General features: G+C 43.4%; 1 protein-coding gene across 1 annotated transcript in view; it reads left to right on the top strand.

Moving 5' to 3' along the window:
- Positions 1–12,854, top strand: part of ptgfrnb (prostaglandin F2 receptor inhibitor b) — a 59,803-nt gene extending 46,949 nt beyond the window's left edge. The window contains 4 exon segments of the mRNA XM_060055440.1: positions 7,996–8,188; positions 9,187–9,305; positions 9,768–9,818; positions 10,356–12,854. Coding sequence (XP_059911423.1) covers positions 7,996–8,188; positions 9,187–9,305; positions 9,768–9,818; positions 10,356–10,468 — 476 coding nt within the window. The 3' untranslated portion in view covers positions 10,469–12,854.
- The last annotated feature ends 4,167 nt before the right edge of the window (positions 12,855–17,021 follow it).

Genomic DNA, 17,021 nt, shown 5'->3' with positions numbered 1-17,021 from the left:
ACTGATCTGAGTAGGGTGATGAGTCAGTCCGAGCAATGTGGACTAATGGCTGCCGCTGTAAACACTGTGGTCAGGGACGGGGTGCACCCAAGGGTGTCGCAAGCAGAGGACGTCAGCCGGTATCTCAGTATCAGTATCTACGGCCTTTCATTGGCATCAGCGGTACCATTGACCCAATTATCATTGGGTCAACGTGTGTGTGTGTGTGTGTGTGTATATGAGAAAGTGTGTCATCAAAACAAGCCCCGACAGGAGATGGCGATACCACCCTCATGACTGACTTGACACACACACACACTGTCTCACACAAACACACCTTTCATATTTTTTACGCTTTACGTAATAAGTCATTATGCCGGTCAGAGCTTGTAGGTCGTCTAATAACTAATTAACCCGGTGTAAAAACTGAACCCTGTTTACAAGACTGTGTGTGTGTGTGTGTGTGTGTGTGTGTGTGATGAAGCTACTTCAATCAAAAGGACTCTGAAGTGTCGTCCACTAGGGATGGGCAAAACGATTATTTTCAGGGAATCGGTTCTTTCAGTTCCGTTCACTATCACGATTCGTTCGTTTGATTCGTTCGTTAAGTCAGATTATGTCATTTGACAGAGAATCTCACAGTCGTCTGCCCCCCCCCCCCCCTCCATTTTTCACAATTAACCAGCTCTCGTTTTGAAGAATAGGGTTAGGGTTAATCTTTGAGAACGTTTTAGACTCAATCAATATAAGGTCGCGGGAGACGGAGCTCTGTTCGTTTGTATATTTTATTTACGTGACCATATTTTTGTTTTATGTTTAAAAAAAGAATCAAAGAATCAGTTCTCTTGTTTTGGGAATCAGTTCTCGTCGTTCACCTTCGGGATTCGTTCGTTGTGAAAGAATCGTTCGCGACGACCCATCCCTAGTGTCCACATAAACAGGTGTTTTATACCCTGTTTAGAACATATCTACATATCACAGCAACATATTATCTACATTGGCTACCTCCATAGCATCGACAATATCTACTCATTAATTATTGAATGTATTTTCAGTATTCTGTTACTGTATATACATCAGATGTATTTTTTACTTTTATTTCTAAGAAATGGCTAAGGACATCTCTAGCAACATGGCTAACCACATGGCTAGCAACCTTGTTAACTACATAGCTATCAACATGGCTAACAATATCACTTGCAACATAGCTAGCAAGATGGATGGATAACAACTTTATTAATCTCTGGAGGTAAAATTACTACAGCGAAATGTCTAACAAAATGGCTAATAACTTGGTTAAGAACATGAATTGTTCGGTTATTTTCTTTGCGACGGTACACACTGACGCACAAACATTAAAGAGACAGGGAATGGAAAGATCTCCCACCACTCTCTCTGTCTGTCTCTCTTGCTCTTTCTGTCTCTCTCCCTCTCTCTCCCCCTCTCTCTCTCTCTCTGTCTCTGTCTGTCTCTCTCTCTCTCTGTCTCTGTCTGTCTCTCTCTCTCTCTCTCTCTCTCTCTCTCTTCTCTGTCTCTGTCTGTCTCTCTCCCTTTGTCTGTCTGTCTGACTCACTCCCTCACCCTCGCTTGCTCTCTCTCTCTCTCCTCACCAATGAGCCGCCTGCAGATCACCCAGCAGCCATTAATTAGTCCATCTCACGCTCCATTAGGCAGGAGGGGTGAGGGAGAGGGAGGTAGAGAGAGAGAAAGAGGGAGGGAAGGAGGAGGAGGGAGGGAGAAAGACTGGGAGGTGGGATGCAGAGGGTGGAAGACAGACAGACACAGAGGGAGAGGGGGATGGAGAGAGGGACAGATGGAGGGGACCGAGGGAAAGAGTTATTGAAGGGAGAGAGAAACAGAAAGGGAAGAGTCAGAGAGAGAGCGAGATGGGGTGAGGGAGGAGGAGAGAGAGCCATCGAAAAATCGAAAGGCACAGAGAAGTGCATTGCAGCGCTGCCACAAACCCAACGCCAAAAGTATCAGAGAGAGAGAGAGAGAGAGAGAGAGAGAGAGAGAGAGAGAGAGAGAGAGAGAGAGAGGAGAGAGAGAGAGAGAGAGAGAGAGAGAGAGAGAGAGAGAGAGAGAGAGAGAGAGAGAGAGAGAGAGAGAGAGAGAGAGAGAGAGAGAGAGACCCCTCTAACATTAACGGAGGCGTGAGAAGGTTGGCCGGCTGCTGTAGTAGGGTTAGAGCGTTCTCAGAGCAGAAAAAGGACTGCCTTGTGGTGGAGGACACAGCGGAAGACGGTCACAATGGAGGGACTCTTGAGTGATAAGTGGGTGGCCGGCCGCTTAGCTGCTAATGGGACGGGGGGTTGCTGGAGGGGAAATAGCTCCTCCTGTCCTGGAGCACGTAGCTCCATCGCTATGCAGGGGCTCAGTCAACTTAGCATCGCTATGTTAGTGGAGAGGGAGTGTTTGTTAACTGTTTGGCACTACGTTGGCGGTGGATATGTTGTTCGCTACGTTAGCAGAGGATACGTTTGTTCGCCGTTTGTCGTCTACGTAAGCGGCAGCTACAAGCGAGAACGTGCACACACTCCCACGTACGTGCTCACATGCACACTCCAGGGGGGGGGTAGTTGTAATGGCCCAGTTCTCCTCCAGTGATTAGGCCGGGAGAAATCCAATCAGACCTTCTTCATTTCCACAGGCAGCCATTTTGGTTGTTATTATCTCCTTCCTGGCGTGAGGAGAAGGCAGCTATTTCATTAGAGACACTGAACCCCCCCACCGCCCCCCCCCCAAGCTGGTATCTTTCCCTGGGGGGGGGGCTTTCATGAACTGGGTTTAAAACGGCCCGTTACAGAGTCTTCTAATCTCTTCCCAGTCCTCAAAGACTGGTTTTGCTTTAGTTTAATGGTTTTACTTTTCGTGGCTGAACGAGTGGTCCTTATGTTGTTCTCATCTACTGTTGTGTTTTTGTTGTTTCGGGGGCCAGTGTTGTGTCGTTCACGCCTAGCGATATTTTGTGGCGTAGCGTTTCTGTGGTGGTTCACGTCATGCTTAGTTTTTTCGGCTCGAGTGTTATTTTTGTCGTTCACTTCTAGTGTTACTTTGTTGTTTTGGGTCTAGTGTTGTTTTTGTCGTTCACGTCTAGCAATATTTAGTTGTTTTGGCTTGAGCGTCTTGTCGTTCAGCTCTAGTGTTACTTAATTGTTTCAGCTCTCGTGTTACTTAATGGTTTCAGGTCTAGTGTTATTTTTTGTCGTTGACTTCTAGCGTTAAGGACACTTGTTGTCTGTGTCCTTAGCGCTGTTAGCATCTAGCGTTTTTGTTGTTGGCGTCCACTTTGTTCACCATTCATCCTGCCTATTCCCACTTAGTATTTTGCAGTGTACCTTAGCTGATTGAGTCAAAGGAGATGTCAAAACACCCCTTTTTTCTACAAATGGCAAAGTCAGCATTGCAGCAGCGACACATCTTTTTAAAGAGCCCCTTCCTTTACAATCGGTGTGAAATTATGATCCCAGTCAGCCCATTTCATTACCATGGCGACCTGCCCAGAGCTGCCGGTACCTCTTGAAGCCAGACAGGGCTGGTACCCGTTCATCCTTGGATGGGAGACCAGATGGTGCCGGTGGGGGTGTTGTAGGGCCGTTAGAGATGGTACAGTCCACTAGGTAGACTGGTAGGCTGATCAGTCTATCCTACCAGTTGGTACAGTCCACTGGGTAGCCCCATGCTAGCGTAGGATCATTTACAGCGTGTGTCACAAGCTAGCGTAGCATCATTTACAGCATGTGTCACAAGCTAGCGTAGCATCATTTACAGCGTGTGTCACAAGCTAGCGTAGCATCATTTACAGCGTGTGTCACAAGCTAGCGTAGCATCATTTACAGTGTGTGTCACAAGCTAGCGTAGCATCATTTCCAGCACGTGTCCCATGTTAGCATAGCATTAGTTACAGCATGTGTCACAAGCTAGCGTAGCATCATTTACAGCATATGTCCCATACTAGCATAGCATCATTAACCGCATGTGTCACAAGCTAGCGTAGCATTATTCAAAGCTAGGTCCCTTGCTAGTGTAGCATCATTTACAGAATGTGTCACAGGCTAGCGTAGCAACATTCACAGCTAGGTCCCAAGCGACCATAGCATCAGAAACTGCTAGAGGAAGTAAAACGTTGGAAGGGTTGTTGTGGCAGCTCCGGGGGCTATGCTAATTATTGAGGTGCAGTTTGGCCACTTGAGTGCTAAAATATGCATGATTGCGGTGTGTAGCGCTAGCGCCGAGCTAATGGCCCGCTCATTCTCTCCAGCGTCGCTTTAATGTTCTCGAGCCTGGATCACATCTGAAAGGCCTCTCCTCCTAAATGTATTCCACTCTCTCTCTCTCCTCTCTATCTCCTGCCCTTTCTCTCTCTCTCCCCCCTTTTCCTCTCTCTCGCTCTCTCTCTCTCGCTGGTGTTTTTGACATTGAAGGGGGAGAAAGAGAGGGGGAGGGAGAGATAGGGAGGGAAAGAGAGAGAATTCTCATGTTATTGGACGAGTGACACGTTGTCAACACGACTCCGGAGAGTTGTGTGACTTCAATGGGTGTTTGTGTGTCCACATTGTGTTACGGTTGACGTCAATGCTTCTATATGATGTTATATTTTTATGCATCTTCTTTTTTTTATGAGCTAATTATGTCAATCTGGTCCAGACCAATGTGCTGTACATTTTGTTCTGTCATTTGTACACAAAAGCTGATCACTTCCTGCTCAGCGGTATGGAGACGCGGCACGATTTGATTGGCTGTCAAGTCTCCGATGTGTTGGGCTTTGTAAAATTGCAGCCAGTGCCTGTCCAATGACAATCACTGTCTCACACTGTGTACTATAGAGATGTATCAACTGTGTGTGTGTGTGTGTGTGTGTGTGTGTGTGTGTGTGTGTGTGTGTGTGTGTGTGTGTGTGTGTGTGTGTGTGTGTGTGTGTGTGTGTGTGTGTGTGTGTGTGTGTGTGTACCATAGAGTTGTAATGCTGTTGGGGTTTGAACCCACAACCTTATTCGCAGGCATGCCAGAAACCTTTAAAGCGGTGATATGTGCACACATCTAGGTTGACACGCCCACTTGTGATGTCACTATAACACAGAAAAAAGGCTGATTTTCAAACGGCTTGTAACGGCTAATCACACTCTCACCTGGTGGTGTAATCTCACCCCTTAAAGAAACGTTTCCCTTCTCTTGTCTCACCCTCTAGCTCCCATTGCCTTAGCCTCCCTCCCCCATCCTCTCTTCTCCTCTTTCGTCTCCTTCTCTTGTTCCTCCTCCTCTTCCTCCAGCATCGTGCCATCTGTACCCCATACTGTCCTCTCCTCCTCCTTTTGCTCATCTCTCGCTCTCTCACCCCAGAGAATGACGAAGCACCATCGTGTGTGTGTGTCTGGTTTGTGTGTGTGTGTGTGTGTGCGGGGGAGGCACCATGCTAATAGTTGCTCGCTGCCTGACAATCTAATGAGTAGTTAGTCTCTCTTCCTGAGGGGGTTCTCTCTCTCGCTCACTTTCTCTCTCTCTCTCTCTCGCTCTCGCTCTCGCTCTCTCTCGCTCTCGCTCTCGCTCTCTCTCTCTCTCTCTCTCTCTCTCGCGCTCTCTCTCTCTCTCGCTCTCTCTCGCTCTCTCTCTCTCTCTCTCTCTCTCTCTCTCTCCCCCCCCCCCCCGACCACTACAATATGACAGAAGTATCAGGACATTGTGTGAGGGTACCATTAACGTTATTTTTCTTACATTAATGGTCTCTCTCTCTCTCTTCTTGTGTCTTTATGCGTCTATTGACGTGGGTGTGACATGTTTTGTGTGATTGACAGTTGTTTTGATGAGGAGCAATTACTCTCCTGTTTATGACTCCATTCTGTCGACTCTTTCCACGCATCTCTCTGTCTCCCTATAGCTCTCTTCATGTCTCACTCCTTCTCTCTATGTCTCACTCTATCATGCATAGCTTAGGTCTTTATATTGTTTCTAGCTTCCCATATCTCTCTTTATCTAAATCCTATATCTAGCTATTTCTCTTTACTTATCCCTCTTCCTATAATATTCCTCTTCATATATCCCTATTTCTCTCTTTATGTCCATCAATACATCTTACTCTATCACTCAACTATATATCATTCTATCTAATATATATATCGCTCTTTCACTCTATATATCACTATATTGGCTATCTAACACTATTGACTATTTATCCCTCTATCACTTTTATACATCACTATATATACTATATCACTCTTATCAATCACTATATATACTTTATCATCCTATTATATCCCCCTTATCCATCACCCTTACCATCACTATATATTAGAGCTGTCAAGCGATTAAAATATTTAATCGCGATTAATCGCATTAATGCCATAGTTAACTCACGATTAATCGCGATTAATCACAATTATTTTTTCTATGCTAAATATCCCTTGATTTCTTTGTCCCATTAATTGTTCTCATTTTAATGCTCTTATCAACATGGAGAAGTGCATCGGCTTGCCTTGTGCAAATGTTTTTTTATTCATAACAAAATTGGCATATACGGATCAAAACAGGACGATACAAAAAAAAGCCTATAGTGCAATTAAACGATGAACATACAAAGATACTGCCTTGAACATAAGAGTCAAGCTACTGCTTCTTTGTTTTGAGCCCAAGAAAAAAAATTATCTTTTTTTTTTTATAAAAGATTAAAAAAATCAACGCCGTTAAACGTGGTTTGCGTTAACGCCGTTAATAACGCGTTTAACTGACAGCACTACTATATATACTTTATCACTCTACTATATCTATCTTATATATCACCCTTACCATCACTATATATACTTTATCACTCTACTATATCTATCTTATACATCACCCTACTATATCACTCTACTATATCTATCTTATATATCACCCTTACCATCACTATATATACTTTATCACTCTACTATATCTATCTTATATATCACCCTACTATATCACCCTTACCATCACTATATATACTTTATCACTCTACTATATCTATCTTATACATCACCCTACTATATCACCCTTACCATTACTATATACTATATCACCCTACTATATCACCCTTACCATCACTATATATACTATATCACTCTACTATATCTATCTTATATATCACCCTTACCATCACTATATATACTTTATCACTCTACTATATCTTATATATCACCCTTACATCACTATATATACTTTATCACTCTACTATATCTATCTTATACATCACCTTACTATATCACTCTACTATATCTATCTTATACATCACCCTACTATATCACTCTACTATATCTATCTTATATATCACCTTTCTATATCACTCTACTATATCTATCTTATATATCACCTTACTATATCACTCTACTATATCTATCTTATATATCACCCTTACCATCACTATATATACTATATCACTCTACTATATCTATCTTATATATCACCTTTTTATATCACTCTACTATATCTATCTTATACATCACCCTACTATATCACCCTTACCATCACTATATATACTTTATCACTACTATATCACTACTATATCACTCTACTATATCACTCTACTATATCACTACTATATCAGTCTACTATATCACCCTACTATATCACCCTACTATATGACTCTACTATATCACCCTACTATATCACTCTACTATATCACCCTACTATATCACTCTACTATATCACTCTACTATATCACCCTACTATATCACTCTACTATATCACTACTATATCACTCTACTATATCACTACTATATCACTCTACTATATCACCCTACTATATCACTCTACTATATCACCCTACTATATCCCCTACTATATCACTACTATATCACCCTACTATATCACCCTACTATATCACTCGACTATATCACTCGACTATATCACCCTACTATATCACCCTACTATATCACCCTACTATATCACTCTACTATATCACCCTACTATATCACTCTACTATATCACCCTACGATATCACTCTACCATGTCATTCACTGTATCCACTCCTCGTCGTCCTAACTCTAACCTGCCGTCCCCCTGTAGACGACGTGGCCTACGAGGTGAGCTGGTTCTTCTCCCGTCTGCGTGGCGGCTCCGCCCCCGCCCTGCTGGCGGCGGTGGACCGCTACGGCGTGGTGCGGGGCGGGGCCAGCGGCCGCAACACCTCCAGCGACGTGTCGGTGGAGCGCCGCGACGCCAACACCTTCCTCCTCAGAGTGCACGGCACGCAGGACAGGTGAGGGGGGGGGGTGTGTCTGGGGGGGTGTGGGGGTGTGTGTGCGTGTGTATGTGTGTGTGCATTGAAACCAGGAACGTTAAGTGTGTGTGTGTGTGTGTGTGTGTGTGTGTGTGTGTGTGTGTGTGTGTGTGTGTGTGTGTGTGTGTGTGTGTGTGTGTGTGTGTGTGTACTGAACCCAGGACAGGTGATCATAGTTCATAGATTTCTAATAATTTTAAATTCATATTAATTGAAAGATATATAATTTATATTGCTGCTTAATTTGTACTTTTTCATGTGTTTTTTAGTTCTTTAGATCAAAGATCAAAGATTTATAGTATAAATAGCCAGCGATGACCTCAGCTTCTAATTGGCCAGTGAGCGGTCCTCAGCTTCTAATTGGCCAGTGAGCGGTCCTCAGCTTCTAATTGGCCAGTGAGCGGTCCTCAGCTTCTAATTGGCCAGTGAGCGGTCCTCAGCTTCTAATTGGCCAGTGAGCGGTCCTCAGCTTCTAATTGGCCAGTGAGCGGTCCTCAGCTTCTAATTGGCCAGTGAGCGGTCCTCAGCTTCTAATTGGCTGGCACCGGCTCAAGAGGAAACATGAGTCCGGTCATCACCGGGAGAGTCAAAAGATACTCAGAAATCGCAATACGTACAAAGTACACAACGTTCGGAAGTTGCGACAGACCAAAGGAAACTCTCAAAACCTCACTTTTAAAAAGAAAACAAGGGCAAAGTAAAAAAAATGCATGCAATAATAAAAGGAAATAGCAAACAACACTGAACCCAGGCAAGTGTGTGTGTGTGTGTGTGTGTGTGTGTGTGTGTGTGTGTGTGTGTGTGTGTGTGTGTGTGTGTGTGTGTGTGTGTGTGTGTGTGTGTGTGTGTGTGTGTGTGTGTGTGTGTGTTACATCTCAACATGTAGTTTCAGTCTTGTGAAATGAAATAATCCGTCTTGGTGACTCACTAACCGCCTTCTGTCACTGTTGTTGTTGTTGCCGTCGTCATGGGAGCAGCGACAGCGGGGAGTACCACTGCAGTGCCACGCCCTGGTACCTGTCGGCCTCCACGGGCGCCTGGACCCAGGCCCAGGAGCTCACCTCGCCGGCAGTCTTCCTCACCGTGCGGTTCGCAGGTAGGGGGAGGGGCTGAGAGGGTGTGTGTGTGTGTAAGGTGTGTGTGTGTGTGTGTAAGGTCTGTTTGTGTGTGTGTGTAAGATCTGTTTGTGTGTGTGTGTGGAGTGATGGGTGTATGCGTGTGTGTGTGTAAGGTCTGTTTGTTTGTGTGTGTGTATGGAGGGATGGGTGTGTGTGTGTGGGGGGGGTGGGGGCAAACGTGTGTTTGTGTATGTGTGTGCGTGCAAGGTATGTATGTGTGTCTTTGTCGGTGTGTGTGTGCATCTGTCGGTGTTTGGGTGTCTGTCTTTGTGTGTGTGTGTGTGTGTGTGTTCAGAACAGTGCATCACAAAGTTGAACACAACCCATGAATCATGAAATCCCGTCTTCACCACCACACTGATTCTCAACCCGTTTAAACCATCAACGATCCAAAAACCTGTTTTTGCAGACATATTCTAACAACAACTTTTGCACTACAGTCTGGGAGTCGCTGAAACTGCCGCTGCTCTACGGATCCATGGCCTCACTAGGTAAACCACATGTGGCCTGCTCTTCTACCTCCTGTATATCTACACTACCGTTCAAAAGTTTGGGGTCACCGAGACAATTTCATGATTTCCATGAAAACCTGCACTTGTACATTGACCTAAATGTACATAAGTGCACTTTTACTAAATGTACTTAAGTATGTTTTTACTAAATGTACTGCAGTACACTTGTTCAAAATGTATATTTGTACTAAATGTCCTTAAGTACGTCAGGAGCAGAGAGTCACTTAAGTACATTTAAGTAACTCAGTGGTGAAATCTACTTAAGAACATACTGTATGTTGGTTGTTTCTCTCTCATCTGAAAATTGTACTTAAGTACATTTAGTACAAGTATACTTAAGTACATTTAGTCCAAGTATCCTTAAGTACATTTAGTCCAAGTGTACTTAAGTAAGTCACTTTGGATAAAGCGCCTGCTAAACGCCTTGAATGCAAACGATGTATATCATGCTCCACTGGCTTCAGACCATACTGACAGGCTGACCTGTGTGTGTGGTCTGTTCTCCCGTCCAATCAGGCGTGGGTATCTTCTCCCTGGTCCTGGGCCTGCTGTGCGCCCACTGCTGCTGCAGGAACACCCTCCACACCCCCCGCTCCCGCAACAAGCTCATGGACCTGGAGATGGATTGACACACGCTCACCCCCCCCGCACTGCCCCCGTTAGCCCGCCACCACCACCACCACAACGCCGCCCAGCAGAACCACCAGCACCATCCAGTGAGGGTCTACAGCACCCTGCCCAGGAACACGCTGCCCAAGAGCCGACCCCAGGCCAGGCAAGCACTGGCGGACGACTTCTGGGACAGCCACTCGTTCCCCCTGGACGGACGCTGGGAGTGACCACCGCGTTTCGGAGTTTGGAGGAGGATCGTTTTTTCCGAATGCTTTCTCTGTTTTATTTTTTCTACTTTCGGGGAAAACCGATTTGTTTTTTAAGGATTTTCACGGGAATATCACTCCCGTGAAAAGTTTTCCTCTGAGGATTTTTTATTTGTATTTTTATTTTATTTTTTTAAGGGAAAATCAGTCCCTATTCCGGTCGTCCCGGTCCTCCTCCCAATTGGAAAAAACGCGGTTCCAGTTGTGGCTATGGTGCTTTTTTTTTAAACCAGATGTGGTGGACATCTTTGCGCTGGGGGCAGCGTGCGGGGGGGGGGGGGGATGGGAGGGGTGCAATGGGAGGGGTCATCAAGGGGACATCAAGGGGGTCACCTGATGACGACTAACTAATTACCACGACACACGTTTTGACTGTGTTTTTTGACTTTTTCCGAGGGTCTACCCACGACCCGCTTCGTAAACCACTAGAACTCCACAGTGCCGCGCCAAGACGAGGGACAGGAAGTACAACGTGAAGCACAGGAAATGCCTTGGGACTCCACGGCGGCAATTGTTCGCCGACGTCGTCAACTTGGGGATTTTCCACCACTTGAGAAGCTGGAGTGTTCTGCGTTCTCCGTTTGGTCCACGGTGGTTGTTTCTATGGAAACGACTCCACACGTTTCAGGGGTGGGGTTTGGGGGGGTATTCCGGAATCCCGGTCATGAGACCGGGATTTCGGATCTTCCAGTGGACGGGTCAACCGAAAACGTGGCGGTTCTGTGCAATTCAGGGACAGACTTGACACCTTCAAAGTAATAATGACGCCGTGTTCCCCAAAAGGTACTGCACCGATACTGGATTGTGTGAGGACCTTAATGGAAAAGGGGACACCAACCAGTATCCTATAATAGTCTCTCTCTCTCTCTCTCTCTTCTCTCTTTTCTCTTTCCCCCCCCAACATGATATGCAGTTTTGCCTGCGCTATGTGTGCGACCATGGTCAACCGACACAAACTCGATTCCACTCCATCCCCCACGTCATCCGAGCGGGCGATGACGTCATGATCACCCACCCCGACCCTAAGGTGTAACTTCTGGGTGAAGGCGGGACAACTCAATGGAAGTCCATCCCTAGTGTTCTTCGGCATCCCACCCCCAGCCTCGGTGGATGAGATAAAAGAGACTTGTATTGCCAACCCCCCCCCCCCCCCACAAAATAGCCACATTGTTAGGGTCCGGACTTCGAGACCCTAACCCAACAACATGGCTTTTTGTGGTGTAGGATGGAGATCCACCATGTTTTTGGGGGGAAGGGGGTCGTTTGACCTTCGACCTTTGACCTCACATGAACCACTATTGTTTTTCTCATGACCCACTGCCGAAAATGGTTTCCAAGAGGTCCTCAGTTCTATATGCAATCGTTTTCGTTTTGTGATCCAGTGCAATGTGCCAACGATTTCGGAAGATCACATTTTATACAGAAAAGTTAGCACGTTTATTTATGCATAGAAGTTATATATTCCACCCGGCTACGACCTATGTATCAGCCAATCCTGTATTTTTTGGGGCAAATGGGAGTATAGCCGTTGCTTGCTAGCTCACTCCCTTGCTAGCAAGCTAGTAAGCACTAGGAATGACTAACAACGGCGTGCTGCTAGCTACCAGTGCACCTTTGTGGTTACCGCTGTTGTTAGCAAGCTAGCAGCACGCCGTTTGATAGCTAGCTACCAGTGCACCATTGTTAGCGCTGCTGTTGGCTAGCTAGATACCAGTTCACCGTTGTTAGCTAGCTACCAGTGCGCCGTTGTTAGCTCTGTTGTTGGCTAGCTGCCATATCCCATGAATGACAAACTCATCACACAGACCGCATCGTGTCGTTGTCGTTTGTGATATCATCATTATTTGCGATGATGACACAGTCCGACGGAACTGGATCTCGTGAGCGCATTGTGTTCCTCCGTGGACATGTGCGTCAGTGGTTTTGTGAGGTCGATGTACTCCAGTAATAATCTGAGGGCCTTTAGAATGACAGACGACTTAAAATCCATGACCACGCCATACCGAGATGATAGGGCTTTTAACGCGGAGTAAAAAGGCAATTTTTCTTCCTCGGTCGGTCCGAGTATCCCGATGAGTATATGTGAGAATATGAATTTTGATGATGTTTTTAAATAAATCGATTTTTCAGCCTGTGAGATGTTTCTATGAGTTTCTGACTTAACCACTAGGATTTTTAAAATGTTTTAACAATTCTAACGATAGTTACCGAAACCGACTTTTAAAGGTAAAGTTGTGCTGGTGCCAATGTGAACTATGTTGTGACGATAAGCACAAATCAAATGCTGGGATAAGTGCTACTTCCACGATTGACATCTGTCAGAGTTGGATCACCTGTACAGAATTCCGTGATGATTGACGCATGAATTCCTCACACTGTCATCCCCTCCGACGTTTGGTTGGAATCGGTTATATATTTATTTAGTCTAATTCATCCCTTTTTCAAACTACATTTGTTACTGTGTTACGTTATTTTTCTTCCCCTGCCAACGTCACTTGTTTGAAATGTTCAGAAAAGTGTTATGGATGATGAAGCACATCCGCTATTTTAAGCAATCCAGGGATTTGTATTTCCCGCCAAATTCAGTTTGGTCCTCAAATTGGAGGACACACCTGAACAGAGCCTTGAGTATTCCCCCTCCCCTCTTATCTTTAAAATAAACCAAACTGGTTAAAAAAAATCATTTTAGCTGTGTTATTTCATGGAATATGCAATGTACATTCATTTTTTTTAGCACTTGTTTCTATGAACATCCTTATTGTACCGACAGCTTTATATTGTTGATTCTCTTTCTTGTAACAAATGTACTTTAGTACTCTTGTACTAAATCTACCCAAGTAAAGTTGTACAAATGTACTGAAGTATAATGTACTAAAGTACATTTGTCAGAAAAAAAGAGAAACAACATACAAATGTACCTAAGTACAAACAGGTGGTTGAAGTGAATCTGAGAATAAAACACACAAAATATATTGTAGCACATAGGAGAATAAAGGCAGTGAGGTGCTTAAAGGCTTAGTTATGATCCACGTCGACACAGCGCATGTTGGTGTACGGACCCATTCTCCTTGCGTCCACCCCAAGGGCCTAACGAGCGCCTCCCAAAATTTGTGACCTTGCGTCGATGCAACCCAGCAGTGAGGGCCGTGATTGGTCCGCTCACTAAGACCCGCCTTGCAACCAACACAGGTTCACGACTGCGTCGAAGCGACTGCATGGTCCTTGCGTTGCGTCGACGAGGAACCATAACTGAGCCTTTACTGCCGTCCGTTTTTCGAAAATGTTGGTAAAACGATTGTCATGACTTGGCGAGTTTCAGCAGTAAAACAAACATTCTCAGTCCCCTGTGAGGGGAGTTATGAAAGTGTAAAGATATGAAAGGCTGACGAGGCTAAATATTCTCTTGGATTTGTCCCCATGACAGATTGGGTGCTCTTTAAAGTTGAATAAACTACTGACAAAAAAAGTAATCTCTTTTTCTGTTCCCTTTAATGGTTCAGAAAATGTGCTTTTGGTACGGTTTCTACAACAGGGTTTACAGCATCGATGAAAAAAGGTTCTTTGGTTAGCTTCAAGGCTAACCAAAAACCAGCAGCAATATTTATATCGATATACATATGTGTGTATCTATATGTATGTTTATAGATAGGTACGTGTACAGATATATGTATGCATGTGTATAGATATGTATGTATGTCGATAGATATGTATGTATGTCGATAGATATGTATGTATGCATGTCTATAGATATGTATGTATATGTATGTCGATAGATATGTATGCATGCATGTCTAGATATGTATGCATGTCTATAGATATGTATGTATGCATGCTATAGATATGTATGTGTGCATGTCTATAGATATGTATGTGTGCATGTCTATAGATATGTATGTGTGCATGTCTATAGATATGTATGTGTGCATGTCTATAGATATGTATGTGTGCATGTCTATAGATATGTATGTGTGCATGTCTATAGATATGTATGTGTGCATGTCTATAGATATGTATGTGTGCATGTCTATAGATATGTGTGCATGTCTATAGATATGTGTGCATGTCTATAGATATGTGTGCATGTCTATAGATATGTGTGCATGTCTATAGATATGTGTGCATGTCTATAGATATGTGTGCATGTCTATAGATATGTGTGCATGTCTATAGATATGTGTGCATGTCTATAGATATGTGTGCATGTCTATAGATATGTGTGCATGTCTATAGATATGTGTGTGTATGTCTATAGATATGTGTGTGTGTATGTCTATAGATATGTGTGTGTGTGTGTCTATAGATATGTGTGTGTGTGTGTGTCTATAGATATGTGTGTGTGTGTGTGTGTGTTTGTGTGTGTGTGTGTGTGTGTATGTCATGCATATAGAATATACTGTATATCATTAACGTTATCATTAAAAAAATTCTCAGCATTCCAACAGAATGCATATTTTTTACATTATCTTTTGTGTTCTGTATGCACCCCAGTAAGCTATTGAAAAAAGCATTTTCTCCTCTCAATCTCATAATGTTCTGCGAAGTTTGAGTGTTAGGTAAATATTTTTAAGATGTTCTTTGTGATTTATGTATCTGTATTTATGTATTTATTTTCTTTCAAATTCAAAGTACTTTTCACCCGCTCGCGCTTGCTCTCTTTCTGTCTAGCGGTAGTAATAGTATTAATCCTAGTAGCAGTACTGGTAATATATTTATATTTGGTGCTTCAACTATTGATGCTTCAACTATAGTGGTATTGGTAGTAACTCTAATGGTAAAAGCAGCTATAGTAGTACTATAGTAGTATTGATAGTAGTAGTCAAGTGAGAGTAGTCGTGGTAGTTTTAGTAGTAGTGTTAGTATTAGTAGTGGTTGTATTACTAGTAATATTAATATTGGTTACACAGTATTTGTAGCATTAGTATAGTAGAATAAGTCGCAGAAGTGATCGTAGTGATAATTGTATAAGTAGCAGATAGTAGTACGTAGTGGTGGTATAGTAGAATAAGTCATGACATAGTGGCAGTAATAGTATTGGTTATACCAGTGGTTGTAGTACTAAAGTAGTATTGATTATATTAGTATAGTAGAATAAGTCTTTATGGTAGCAGAAGTAATAGTAGTGGTCATTGTAGAAGTAGCAGATAGTACTATAGTGTTATATACTGTATATATTGGCAATTGTAGTACAGTAGAATACGTTTCATGTAGCAATAGTAATAGTATTGGTTATATTAGTAGTTCTATAGTAGTATTGGGTTATATTGTAGTATAGTAGAATAAGTCATGGTAGTAGTGGCAGTAGTAATAGAAGTGCCCCCCCCCCTTCCCATCCTAAACTCATCCTGACCCGGGATTTGCCCCCCCAAGTCTAGGTAATCCTAAACTAACACGGAAGGTAATCCTAAACTAACACAGAGGAATTCAAGAGCAAACCACAAGAGTTTATTGTCCCAGTTCCCTGAGATTCCCACGTTTTAGCTAGCATATCAAAATGGCTGAAAAAAGGGTGGAAAACTGAAAAAATAAACTGGGTGGAGATTTATTTATTTTAACCCGACACTCGCTTCTCTCCTGCTGAAATGTTCATTATATGTTTTTTTGCCGATGTTTAAAAAGGTGTGCTTTCACCCTGCTTGGTCAATTTTACTATCCTATCACTATTCTTTTTTCTTGTTTTCTTTATTGTTACGTTTCATCAAGCGAATGTTCCCACGCCAACCAACCCCCTTCTTAGTAATACATCTGTTTAGTGCAGAGGCATACAGTGTGCAGTATTAGGGTATGCTTATGTCTGCAAAAATATTTCTACAATAATCTAGACATGGACAAAATATTAAAGTCCAACACATTTCATATTTTATGAAGATGCAATACACCCAAAAATAATGTCTTGCCTCCCCAAGACAACACAATGTTTGTAGGCCAATGTTGCGTCACATGAAGCAGACATATACTACTGGGAGTAGTAGTAGTAGCGGTAGTAGTAGTCTTGTTTGTTGTTATTATAATAATAATATCTTCTTTGAGGTTGTCCTATGCTAACGGAACAGCTACTGGGCAGGCCGGCTCGTGATGCTAAGTACTTTAGCTATGTTAGCTTTGAACCACAGGTCTCTGCCCTGGGGTTCGAACCCGGGACCTCATTCCTTCCTCCAGCGTAAGACGAAGTAGCTTAGCCTTCTCCACTACCCTAACGTCGTTATTTATGTTAATTTATTTGCATATTATCATGAATATTTACGTTGTCATGTATGATATGTGGTTAATGCGGTAAGGTTTCACGCTTAACGCACCTCCTTCAACT

Source organism: Gadus macrocephalus, chromosome 7, assembly GCF_031168955.1.
Source record: "Gadus macrocephalus chromosome 7, ASM3116895v1".
Classification (NCBI taxonomy): domain Eukaryota; kingdom Metazoa; phylum Chordata; class Actinopteri; order Gadiformes; family Gadidae; genus Gadus; species Gadus macrocephalus.
This window is presented reverse-complemented; position numbering and strand designations above follow the sequence as displayed.